The 13,733-nt window shown below is 37.5% G+C and overlaps 1 protein-coding gene across 4 annotated transcripts in view; it reads left to right on the forward strand.

Moving 5' to 3' along the window:
* SLC1A3 (solute carrier family 1 member 3) overlaps positions 1-13,434 on the forward strand; it is a 61,840-nt gene extending 48,406 nt beyond the window's left edge. For 2 of the 4 annotated variants that reach the window (XM_074166837.1, XM_074166839.1), the window contains 5 exons: positions 5,074-5,369; positions 6,966-7,199; positions 9,748-9,942; positions 11,380-11,514; positions 13,230-13,434. In XM_074166837.1, coding sequence (XP_074022938.1) covers positions 5,074-5,369; positions 6,966-7,199; positions 9,748-9,942; positions 11,380-11,514; positions 13,230-13,434 — 1,065 coding nt within the window. The remainder of the gene's footprint in view (positions 1-5,073; positions 5,370-6,965; positions 7,200-9,747; positions 9,943-11,379; positions 11,515-13,229) is intronic. The other 2 variants (XM_074166838.1, XM_074166840.1) reach the window with 2 other exon arrangements.
* Positions 13,435-13,733: the final 299 nt, after the last annotated feature.

Here is a 13,733-nt window from a genome sequence, read left to right on the forward strand (position 1 = left end):
GCTAAGGAAGTCGTTTCATTCAGACCTTTCAGCTGAGAATCAGCAGAAACATTTCAAGCTTCACTGGTGGCATTCAGCCCCATGCCCCAGCAAAGCCTAGGGGGACAAAAAGCCGCCCTTGCCTAGCAAGTTAAGAAGAATCTGGAAAATGTTGGACTTTAGTCTCATTCTGTTCTTCACTTACTCTGTGAAGTAACCACTTACTCTCTCCCTGTGAAAGACCAAAGTCTTGTTGGCACCCTGTCTCTACCAGGAGCTCCTCCAATTAAATCAGTGGCAGGCAGGGATCTCTGGAAACATCCAGACAGCATGCTTTCTGATGCTGGTTATTTCCATATGATGTATGTCGCTGCCTTCACTATGTACTGATCATTTGTAGGCTCTTCTACTGTTTTTATCAGTAACAGGAGAGTGTGAAAAGACTGGCTGCAGATAAATATTCCACACTTACCAAAAATTAGATTACTTTGTTCAAAAGTACCACTATACTCACCCTCAGTCTAGGGATAGCTAAGGAAAACTGGATTTATATTTCAGCTCTGGCCATTATCTCTTCACTAGTCTTTCTCTGCCATACTCAAAAATGCTACCTAGCCTGGGGCTAAGCAATCAGCAGTCTGCTTCTTAATCAGATACTGCTTTTTAACTTCTTGTGCTCTGGGGATATATCAAAAGACAAAAGAGACACAAATGAACTTAGGACATCAAGAGAAAGAGAATCAGTCTAACAATTTGAGGAGGGTCATTCTGTTGTGACTAGGTGGAATTTTATGCCAGCTGAAGCCTAAAGAACTGGAAAGGTGCATCTAATTAATAGCTGCATTTCTTCTGAGCTGTTTTTAATTAAATATTCTTTCCTGAACTCAACCTTATCATGAGGATTGGAAGTGTTAATTGCACATCCAGACAGGAATACTAACTAATATATGCTGTCTATTCCTCATGATAATTTTGGCTAGTTAAGATATATTTTAACCTGTGTCATCAGCTCTTCTGCAGACAATTTAGAATGCTTTTGTGTATGTCCATACGGAAAGAAAAGAAGAAATTAATTAGGAATATGGGATATCACTGCCTTATTTTCATCTATTCATTTTTTAGTCTTTAACTTAGCATTTAAGTAAACTTTTTGCTTTCAAAAACCTCATTCACTAAAAATTACATCATAATACAGACTTAGCACAGAAGGTGCTAATGCTACTGTCTCAGAGTTCTGACAGTAAATTATGAGTTTTCAGAGCAGTTACCCATGCAATTACCTTGTCTGCAAATTAATCACTGGAATGTGCTACTGTCATGTTATAAAGTTACTTCTTAAAAAGTCATGTAATATATTCAAGTAAAGTGACTGTGTGTATCTTGTACGACTAACAAAAATAAAACACTAATAAAATTGTAAATAACTGATTCATTATATTATGATATAAAGTAATTATATTGTCTATTTCATAATGAGAGAATTAAAGGTTGTTCATCAGGACTATGTCTTGTAAAAAGTCCAAAGTGCATTATTTTTGTATTTTACTTGCAGATAAGGTTGTTCATAGAAAGCTACTAGTATTAATATGTTCCAAATAATACTTACCTTGCTCCTAATTTCTTCTTTACACATGAAATTCAGGAAAAATTAGGAGTATTTTGCATCTAAAATCTTACCAGGCAAAAATACCTCTGGAGACAAAATGCACCAAACACCCTCAGAAATGACAGGTCTTCAGTGGTGTTGTTCAGCCCAGCACAGATTATCAGTGTAGGTGTGTGTACTTCTAGTAAAACAAAACCAGCTCTTCTGAGACCCTTAAGCCTACAATCTGTTATATGAGCAGTTTTTCTTTGTCTAAATTCTTCCAGAGCTAAATATTACAAAAAAGCATGGATCTGCAGAATCACAGTGTGATATTAAAATGTCAATTTGAGCTATATGAACAGCTGATAACTCTGAGTCCCACCACAGAGATCCGCCTGAAAGTAGAAATCTCATAAAAGCTCACAAAATGTTCTGTTATTACCAGTTTCTCTGCGGAGCAGTAATAGTCAACTCTGCTATTACTTCATCTATTTCAAAAGCTTTGACATTTTCTATCATCTTGAAGGTGATCTTCATCCTGTCACTTCCTGTAAACAGTTGGCTTTTTCACCATTCTACACACAGAAAATTTATTTTGTGGTGGCCAAGCAAACTTCCATTTAGTGTCATCTGAAAAAGCACCAACACAAATAAAGCTCAACCTACACTTTTTCTTTCATAGATATCTCATTTGCATTTTCCATATTTGGTTTTCCTTAATTTGTTTTGCTTCACCAGGAACCTTCTCATGACTTTTGATAGACAACTTTGGGCATAAGAAAAGAGACACATCCACAGAGTTTTCCCTACCCTCATTTAGCAATAGGCTAGCTCAAGTGACTGTCCCAGAGCAAATAAAGTTGCTTTGATTCCTGTGCGCAGATTCCCATCTTGAATCTCACCCTAAATAGAGCATTTGTCCACTGCTCTGGAAGGGGTTCTAGAAAGACTACTCTCCCTAGTAACATTTCTGAATACTTAAGTCTGACCAACAGAGTAAGTCAACAGAGAAGATCTACATCTCTGTGTACCAGTCTAGTAGCTGAAATGGAAATGAACTTTGCTAAGTGAGGTCCTAAAATTCATATTATACCTCTAAAGAGACTTAACTAATAAAGAATTAAAGGCATCTTCCTGCTGGGACAGAATTCCAGAATCAGCACCAAAAAAAGAAGGAATATGCTTATTGCAACCTAAAATGATTTCTAACTGGGTTTTTAAAGGTAAGAAACTTTATGTGATTGTGCTTTGTCCCCTGTAGTCGCCCAACTTCTTCTCAGTCCCATTGTAATTTTTGAGCCCAATGGCCAATTCCAACCTAATTGGAGGTTAGGCAGTTCTAAGACAAATGAAGACTGTGCTGCTACTGAAAGAAAAGTGGTTTATGAATTAGCTCATGGCCTGTTCCAACAGGCAGCAGCCAACCACCCAGGCAGCACACACCTAACACTGTCTAACAGTCGTATCACGTGTTGCTTTTGACCTAGTCAAATTGGTAGGAATGAGAGAAGGACCCGAGGGTAATGGAGGAGAATCAGGACCAAGGTAGTTATGAAGTGTCTAGGGAAAGTAGGAAATTAATAGGAAATTCAGTAGGAAATTAGGCTTTAATTCCAGTCCTCATTAAGCAGCTTGCTTTTTTGTTTGTCTAATCTGTATGCCCACAAGTTCAGTGTAATTACACCCTTCAGACATTTGCCTTAAGGAATTTTTATCTCAGTTTTTTTTTTTCTACTGAAAAACAGTAATAAAAATATACATATAACATAATTATCATACCTTTAGACCTTAAAAAAAAAAAAAGAAGAATCAGAAATGTTTGATGTACAGTGTTAGGAAGTATTTTAACATTCTTCACCAGGCACTTTATTATATTAAAAAGCACTTTACTGAGAACTTCTAGAAAATTTCCATTTCCACTGTGATACCTCTCTGTCACTTTAAGAGGCAATCCCATACCCTGTTCCCTGGCTGTATAGTTCCAGTCTCGGTGTTTCGTGTCCAGGTCAGTCAGCTTCACCTCCACACCCTTTATCCCAAAATGGCCACTTTTGTTATTTGGTAAGTTTTCTGCCAGTTTAAAAAGTAGAATTGTCTCACTGAGAGATCAAAGTAGAACTGACACAGAGGAGAAAGTACTACAAGTTGGATGTGAGTGGGTAAGAGAGTGAAACTCAGTTTTTCCATGTCAGCCAAGTGTTTGAACAGCTTATGTCTCCACAGTCCAAATCTTAATACATTTTAGCAGATTTCATTTAAAACTTAAGAATATCTGACCTCCATGGAGATTCATTTTGCTACATCTTATTCAGAAACATTCCATAAATCTCCTGTAAGAAAATTTTATTTGAAATTCAGAAAGACTTAAGCCTTCAGGGGGATACAGCAAATATGTGGAAGGAGTGCATCAAAACTATTCATGTATGGAAAATAACAGACAATTAGGTCAGTGTTGGTAGATACAGATATTCAGGTTTCCCACCTTAGTCGTAAGTACTCCATTTCACTCAAATGCTTGTGGAGTGCACAACAGAATCTACATATTACTAATAATACTACGGCTCCTGTACTTAATATTTGTCTTTTTTTGGCAGGCCTAAAGGAATAAAAATCTAAAGTTGCTGGATAACCTTGATACCAGCATCCCATTGCTTTAATAGGATATTTAGCATCCTGAGATATATTAGAAACATTTTATAATGTTTATATATAACATTACATATATATATATAAAAAGCATGCATATGATATTTAGTATTCCTTTTGTTCAGCAGAATTTAATCAGTACAGGGCTGCAGGGCTTTTTGAACCCAGGCAGAAATATTCAGGATGCGCATTTGTCTTTGGAAAAACATTAGGTGGTGAAAGACTGTTTTTCAAAGCAGACATTTAGGAGCATATTGAGATTTTGAAATTCATTTGCCCATTCCATAATGGAACCTTTTAAGGTAGTACCCTTTTCTTAATTAAAAAAAAAGTGGTGATTTGTTACTCAAAAGCATAGAAAACTAATGGCTTTGCCACAGCGAAGGAAAAAAAAGGTGTTAAGTTACCTTCATTCTAATTTTTTCTAATTCAAAAGGATGAAAGGTAAGCAAACTCCAGAGCACATGAAAATATTTTAACTAACCAAAGAAGACCCATTTATTTAACAGCTGGAAATATGTTGTTGGGAAAAACAGCAATTTATATAAATGCAAACTAAGAATCAATTGTTTTGTCACAAAACTCATGAGCATGACAAATCTGCATCTTTGATTTTGGCATATTTCTGAGAAAATAAGTTCTAGAAGCTAAAGGTGAAGATTTAGCTCTTGAGGTTAATATGGATTTTTTTTTTTTTACATTCAGGAAAGCCAGGTTTTCATCACAGTGCATTTTACCAACAAATATTACACAAAGAATTCAAATGTCCTACAATAGTAATTAGTAATTTAATGTGTGATTTTTACCTTTGTTTGCTGTAACTCAGAATTCCTATCTTTCTTTTATTTTTGTTTTAACAGTTCAAAACTAACTATGAAAAAAGAATGTTTAAAGTAAATATTCCATCCAATGACACATCCACAGTGGCTTCCATAATAAGCAATGTGTCCGAAGCAATGGAAGCCCTCACTCGAATGAAAGAGGAAATAGTTCCTGTTCCAGGTTCTGTAAATGGAGTGAATGCCCTTGGATTGGTGGTTTTCTCAATAAGCTTTGGCCTGGTGATTGGAAGCATGAGGGAGCAAGGTCAGGCATTAAAAGACTTCTTTGATAGCCTTAATGAGGCTATCATGAGATTGGTAGCTCTAATCATGTGGTAAGTGCCTCTTCAATAAATTCCATTTTAAGTTACTAACAATATTTTTTCATCACAGTCAGGTACTGGATAGCAAGAGTCTGTTTGGCAGGAAGTCAGACAATAAGATCTTAACTAACTTGTAGCTTTTTTTATAAATGAACCCAAGAACTGTAATTCTGTATGTCAATAATTTGCTCAAACATATCTATTCTTCCAGTATGTTTAGCTTTTGACATGAGAAAAATCAGTCTATGGCAGAACTTGTCAAGTCATTCTATGTCTTCAAAAAGAAAGCAATCACAACAGTATCCTGACAAAGTTTCCTTATATCCTAATCTGACATTACTAAAGGAGACCGACAAACTTCTCCTATAATCTTATTTCTATACAGCAAGACCTTGTTATCATTAGTTTCCAATGCAACTGATTCCTGCTGTTGTGTAGTGTATACATATGTCCTTGCATTGTAGCTGTGCTGCTTACACATAATTTTGCTACTTACTTTTCTGTGTTCAATAGATAAATAAAACCAATACATTTTCCCTCAAACATTAGGTATGAAGTCTTTTCAACAATGAAGATTCATTATGTCTCAGGCAGAAGGTTAATTATGAAAATAAATTTTCTTTTGCCTTCTTTCCTACAGAAAAGAACCAAACAATCACAAACACACATATATTGCAGTACTAGATACATAACTAAAAATAAGTCTATTTTTCCAGTAACTAAAATTCTATTCTGCCAGGAAAACATTTATGCAGAGCAAAAATCTTTTCTCCTTCTTTACAAGCATGCTTAAGATGATAAAGAGTGGGTGCAAATTGTTACTTCTGAGAAATTTCTACACGGCTTAAAGTGCAATTGAGATATGCTGGACAAATTTTGTAACTTAGTGTGAAAAGACAAGTGGACATTTATAGAAATAAGGCTGTACCAAAAGTTCCACTACAGCAGAATTATGTTAGATTTTTATGCTTAGCACTGGATCTTTCTTCATCTGTAGCTGTGCTTACCGATAGGAAAAAGCAGACCATACAACCTGTGTTGCTGCCCCACAATGCAGCAAACCTCTGTCATACAAATGGCTTCATGCTAAAGTGTTTATCCACTGCCCCACTGGATTAAATAGGGCATGTCCAGAAGTAGCTTGAAATCACTGAAATTTTCAGCCTTCTGTGTGGGTTCCTTCCCCAACAACATGGGAAACGATACTGGTGATATAATAGAACGGGACACTTGGCACAGTCTACAACTATGTTGGTTGAGCCTTCATTCATACAGACAGAATTGTAATGGAATTGGCTAAACTAGCTTTTAAATGACACTTGAATTCCAAAGGGAGTCTCCCTATGTGTCTGAAAGGCACGCTATACATCTTGAATTCCTTACCAGATCCTGAATCCGACACAGTCTATCAGAAACATTCACTGCTGTGGTTTAATCCAGGTTGAACTGTTAAGAGTTAAGGGGTTAAGCTCTTGAACTGCTTCTGAATAATTGCATTCATCCTAAAAGTGAAATCCTACATTCATGCATCTACACACAAAAGGTATGGATGGGGAAGCGAATTTCTACTTTGTTCTTAACAATACTGATGTGATTCCTTATTTGCAGGTACGCTCCACTGGGGATCCTGTTCTTGATTGCTGGAAAAATTGTTGAGATGGAAGATATGGGTGTGATTGGTGGTCAGCTTGCCATGTATACTGTAACTGTTATCATCGGTTTGCTAATTCATGCTGTCATTGTCCTACCTCTTCTCTACTTCCTGATCACTCGTAAGAACCCTTGGGTATTTATTGGAGGCTTAATCCAGGCATTAGTCACAGCTTTGGGAACGTCTTCCAGGTACAAGACAATTTTTAAGGCCATATTTTTTTAAAAATATTACTGGTTTGAGAAATAATTTTTCCTAATGTAATTGGTTAACTCTGTACTCAAGTATTCACTTGGGCACTTTATTTCAGTTCTGCTGCTCTCCAATAGAGATAATTATTATCATTATATTGACTTGAACTCTATTTTCTATAAAAAACCCTGAACAGAGATGAAATGAGTGTGGTGATCCAGACTGTATGGCTGGAACCCTTGTGACTTTGATTAGCATTGGTGTTTAAGATTTTTAAGTAGTTTGTAATGGCTTGCTGATAAAGGATGCAGCTGACAAAGAATGTGCATGCAAAACAGAGCAGCAAACAGGAAAGTTCAGAGGGAATTCTGAGGGGGCTTAAGAGCCCTTATTGGTAGCTGATGTCCTGTGCTCAAAAACCTGATAGTCAGTGATGGGTATACAACCTGTAACAGGAATGCCACTTGCTCTTTGTTGATGAAAACACAGGTAGGTCATATGAATAAAAAAAACTGCATCTCCGGTGAAAGGAAACATTATTGTAGTCAAATATACATTTCTATGTCATATGACCTTTCATAAAACATGTTAATAGATTTTAAAAGTATTTCTTAAAGACAGATGTTTCATGTCATACATCCTGTACTACCAAATTTAAGCTCCTGGTATTTGAGATTATTTTGGGGATCTGGATGAGAAGCTATTGTGACCATTAATGTAGAATCTGATTAAGTTTTGTGCAACTGGAAATGGTCTTGAGGACTTAAAAAATTATAATGGCATATTAATGGGTAGAGAAGGACAACTACTAATTTCACATTTGACATTTTGATGTCAATCCTTGAAAATTTGTGGAATGCCTAAAAGGGAACTTGATTAATAATGATTAAAAGAGTAGTCATTAAAAGAAGGTAATAAAACTAATGCCAGTCAACATAGTTTAAGAGAAAAAAGTAAATGAAACTCCAACTTCGGTGCATAATAGTAATAATGTTAAGAGGCTATGTTCCAGCTTCTGTAAGACATACCACTTGGCATGGCTCAAGATTCTGAGTAAAAACCTAGATTGATGGAAGAGAGCATACTATACTGCAAGTGGATTTAAAAACTGTTTAAAATTCAACTTTAAGTTCACTGTCATCAAAGGGATTTTCAGTCTTCCACAGCCCTTCTTTACATTCTATCAGTACTGATAAAGTTTTCAAAGACATGAAAGTCTGTTAAGTAGTTAGCAATGAAGGGGTCACTGAGATAGAGTAATCTGAACTGGTGGGTCTTGAAAAACCTCTTTGCTTTGGTGTGATTAGATACAGAGATACATCTTTAAGAACAAAGAGCCCAGGCAGCTCTTATGGAATGGCCACCTTTTCCTTCCTTCTGAGGCAATGTCTCTGAAAAGGAACGTGGTGTCATGTGGGCTGAATGGGCACTTCTATGGCATATGATGGCAAAATGTTCAGTTGGGTTGGCCTTTAAATGAAATTATCATTTATATCATATTTGGATGTAGCGGCAGAGGAACAGTGGTATGCAGGGCCTGATTGGGACAGAACTAACTTTATTCGTAGCAACTCATATGGTGCTGTGTTTTACATTTCTGACCAACACTGATCACACACTGATGTTCTAGCTATTGCTGGACAGTGTTTGAACAGCGTCAAAACGTTCTATGGTTCTCACTCTGGCCCTGCTGTGAGTAGATTGAGGGGCGTGGAATAGGTTGAACCAAACTAACCAAAGAAATATTCCATGCCCTGTAACATCATGCTCAGCAATAAAAAGGGAAAGAGGGAATTTGAGGGAGGCCAGCCATCTTTTACTTGGGAACCGGCTGGCATTGTTCTACCAGTGGGAGGTGGTGAGTGATTGCCTTTTCATTGCTTGTTTTGATTTGTTTTCTTTCTCTTTTCTTCCATTATCCTTCACTTACTAAACATATTTTTTTAATCTCAACTGCTGTGTTTTCTTGCTTTTACTGTTCCTTTCCTCTTTGCCTGTCCCACTCAGAGCGTGGGGGCAAGAAAGCGAGTGTCTGTGTAGTGCTTAGCTGCCTACTGGTGTTAACCTAGAAGTGGTAAAGTAATGTAATCATTCATCAAAATGCCCTTTCCAAGGAAGCCAGCAAATAAATAAGATAAGACGTGCTGTTTACTGAAGGGTTGAATGGGTCAATTTGTATAACTTCAGGAAAACAATGCTTAGGGATGATTCAATCATAACTTGAAGATGTAAACATGAGAAGTGGGAAATTTTTAAATAAGCACAAGAATCTTTTGACAAAATATTGAGGTTAGACACTTTCAGACTAGGGACTACATAGACAGTAACAGTAATTAAGCATTGGAAAATTTTTCCAATTAGGAGAACCTCCATCATTACAAGTGCTTAAATTCAGCCTTTGCATTTTTTAAAAAAATATTCTGTAGTTCACAAAAAAATTAAGATGGTTAGAACAATCTCTCTTGTCATCACAATGTGCGACATTCTTCTCATTCCCACTTTGTAGAATTTACGTCATCTATTACCTTCTTTTTTTGTCTGTTTCAGTTCTGCAACACTACCTGTTACATTTAAGTGTCTAGAAGAAATAAACGGAGTGGACAAACGAGTTACAAGATTTGTACTCCCAGTTGGTGCTACAATTAACATGGATGGAACTGCTTTATATGAGGCTTTGGCTGCAATTTTCATTGCACAGGTTAACAACTTTGATCTGAACTTTGGGCAGATAATCACAATCAGGTACAGAAGCCATTATTACCTACATCTAATAAAAGCACCTTTGTAATGACTCCTTCTTGCTGTTATATGTGGGATTAAACAAAAGCATCTAGACCTAAAAACAAGAACTGCTATAGTAGCTGAATAACTGTAATGATTTACATCTTCTGCACAGAAGAGGCCCCCCAGCACATATTTTCCATTAGGTAAACCTTTAAGAACTGTAACATGACACATTTATGACTGCATATAGTAAAGAAAAACATGGGTTTTGTATGTAATGGCTTTTAAATTTTCTTTCCTAAGAACTCATGCAGGTGTTAGGAGCTATAGACTTAAAATCAGTCCAGGTAGTTTAGAATGCATGTACAAAGCAGTAGCATAAAAGCATCACAGTGCTAATGCTAGGAGAGGGAGTGATTTCCTAGTCCTGATGGTCTCAGGATACAAGTAGAGCAAGCTGTGTAAGGAGCAGTAATACCTTTTATTACACCATCTGATAGAGGTGGAGAAGATAGGTATATTTTCAAGCACACAAGCCTTCATGTTTGAAATAGAACAGCAAACAACCCACTAACTAGCACTCGATGATAACTGGTCTGCATTAATTTCATTATGTTACTGAAACAGTTGAAGAGAAAAGGGCAACGGGTACACATGCAAAGAAAGAAATGTCAGCAAGGGGAGAGAGGGACACTGTAGAACAGAGAGATATATATTTATTGCTCAGGAACACTGAAAGTTCACATACGGTGAACTGGAATGTAGATTTTCAAACAGAACTGCTTCTCTCCACAAAAGCCACCAGTTTAATTCAATATTCATCAACAGGAGGCAAAACTCTGCCTTCATACTCAGAGGCAATAGTTCCACATTCATTAGTACTAGAGCTGCTCCCTGCCAAATAACCTGACAAAATAAATTATTCCTAAAGCAGGTGTGAACAAGCATATTTCTATCAAGTTACTAGACTGCATGCTTCAGGATTTCTGGCAACTTTCAGCTTTCTGATGGCAGAATGCCAACTGCTGGAGGATAGATATTTCACCTGGCATGAAGTTATAGTGAGATGGACAGTGAATAAAAGTTCTTGCGTTAGATGTGCCAGGACAAAATTACATTCTCAGCTTTTCTTTTAATGTGTTGGAGTTCGTGGAGTGAGTTTGTTCAAAGGGTGGGGGCTGTAATGTTTTTGTCAGGCCCTTAGCATGTAGTAGAGGACTTACCACCTAACAAAACCACATTTTGAAGATTCTGGATAAAGGTTTAGTGTAAACATTTTGGATTAAGATCCACATTGTCCTGCAGCTATGCAGTGTCCAGATAAGCGTCTGGGCTCATCTTTTTATCTACTACTGAGCAAATGCCTTCTTGCTTCATATCTGTGTTTAATGTTTGCCAGATAATGAGAATTTATTGTGGAAGTCAATTAATTGCTCTCGCCATCTCTTTGCACAGCATCACAGCTACAGCTGCCAGTATTGGGGCTGCAGGCATTCCTCAAGCTGGACTGGTCACCATGGTCATTGTACTTACATCAGTAGGTTTGCCTACAGATGATATCACCCTTATCATTGCAGTGGACTGGTTCTTGTAAGTATTTTTATGGAGTCACTAGGGGCTTTGACCATATTTAGAAGTATAATAGGCAGGGACATTGTGGCAATACTGCAATCAGTGGTGTACTTCTTTTGCTGTGTAAGGCAGTTTGAAAGAAGTGTTAAAAAGAATCATAATTTCTTGTGATTCATGTATTTTCTTAGAGCAGATGGTGAGGGGTGTTATTTAATGATGGTTCCACTTGCATGCAAAAAGGCTACTTAGAAACCTGGATCCTCAGGGTACTAGGAAATTTTTCAGACACACTAGAATTAAATTAGCAAAGAATTGCTTTAGTCTTCTATTTTTTGTAGGATGGCAATGAAAACCTTTCTATCAATCTGGCTGAGCTGGTTCAGATCTGACCCAGATCATTGCAGCTCCACTGACTATCTAATCTAGGAAAGGTTCATGTGTATAACCTATGGACACAGAAATGAGAAACAGTTGTGTAACTCTCTTATCCAGCCACCACAATGTATTGCCCCTCGGTTCTTCCATTTCTCTGTAGAAGACTAACTGACGTCTCTAGGAATATGGGGGTATCCCTTAGATCCAGGAATTAAATCAAAGGCAGAAGGCTTCCTCCAACCCGTATTTTGTCTAACCCCTGTTAGTTATAGTTTCCAAAGGCTTTTACCCTTCGATCTTCTCAAGTGATCCCAGCAAGAAGTTTCCCATGTTGTTATCAGAACATAGTATTTTCAAATTATTATCTAACCACAAGCCACAGCCTTACATAGGTGGACACTTATCAGGTAATAGTGCCAGCCACTCCTCACCAAGCTGCTTCCTATATCTTCTGGGCAGAGCCCTCTAAGAGGCCTGAATTCTTGTAGTTTAAATTGAATTATTTCAGCAGAATTCCACTCTAAATAACTGACTGTAGTTCATGCTCAGGAGCGAAATTACCCTAACATGGTAGATTCTCATTGGCCTACATGTTCAGAGGATATAAGGGTGATCAGATGACCAAGGGAATGGAGCACGTCTCTTAATGAGAAAAGGCTGAGACCAGGGTCTGTTTAGCCTGGAGAAGACTGAGAGGGGACCTTATCAGTGCTTATAAATATCTACAGGGCGGATTTCAATAGGATGGGGCCAGACTCTTTTCAGTGGTGCCCAGTGACAGGAAAAGAGGCAATGGACACAAGTTGGAACAAGGAAAATTCCATCTGAACATGAGGAAAAACTTCTTACTTGGAGGGTGGCAGAGCACTGGAAAAGGCTGCCCAGAGAGGTGGTGGAGCCTGCTTCTCTGGAGATAGTCAAAACCCACCTGGATGCATTCCTGTCCAGCCTGCTCAGTGACCCTGCTTTGGCACAGGGCTTGGACTAGGTGATCTCTGAAGGTCCCTTCCAACCCCTACCATTCCATGATTCTGTGATTCTGTAATATAAACCCAAACCATCAAAGTATAGAAATGCCTCCGAGAAGTATCTGCCATACGCTCGCTTTGTTGTCCTCATCACACAGCTGTTTCTTGCTGTGAAGTTGCCAAGAGTATTAACACATTTTGTGACTCCAAAATCATAGTATATTTGTTAATTTCTGTAGAAAAAAATCATGACATTAATGGTTCGGAGAAATGAATATACATAAAATTGCTGAATCATCTAGTAGCTATTTTAAGGCCATTTTAAGAGCTAGTCTGCTTGCTTCTCTGAACAAGTTATGAAATGAAGGCTGACTTACTATTTCTCCATAGGGATCGTCTTCGTACCACTACCAATGTCTTGGGAGACTCCATTGGAGCAGGAATTGTTGAACATTTATCACGGCATGAGCTGAAGAACAGGGATGCTGAAATGGGAAATTCTGTAATAGAGGAGAATGAAATGAAGAAACCATACCAACTGATCTCACAAGAAAATGAGAGTGAGAAACCACTAGATAGTGAAACCAAGATGTAGGCTAAAGAAAGCGTGAGTCCAACACTACAAGTGTGGAAAACACACATTTTTTTCCAGCCAGTTATATCTTGAATTCACCAAGTCCACTTATTCCTCGTTTTCTCCCTTTATGCTAGCACTGGAAACAATTAATGAAAATATATTCCAAATTAGCAGTGATCATGGTATATGTTGGCTTCCCACTTAAAAAAAATTAACAGGCAACAACACCGATCCTGCTAGACACGTGCTAAGGATAAAAAAGAGAGAATATCAGTTAAATAAAAACAAACATCAGTGTATATGTTATTCAGCCCTGT

This window comes from Numenius arquata, chromosome Z (genome assembly GCF_964106895.1).
Source record: "Numenius arquata chromosome Z, bNumArq3.hap1.1, whole genome shotgun sequence".
Classification (NCBI taxonomy): domain Eukaryota; kingdom Metazoa; phylum Chordata; class Aves; order Charadriiformes; family Scolopacidae; genus Numenius; species Numenius arquata.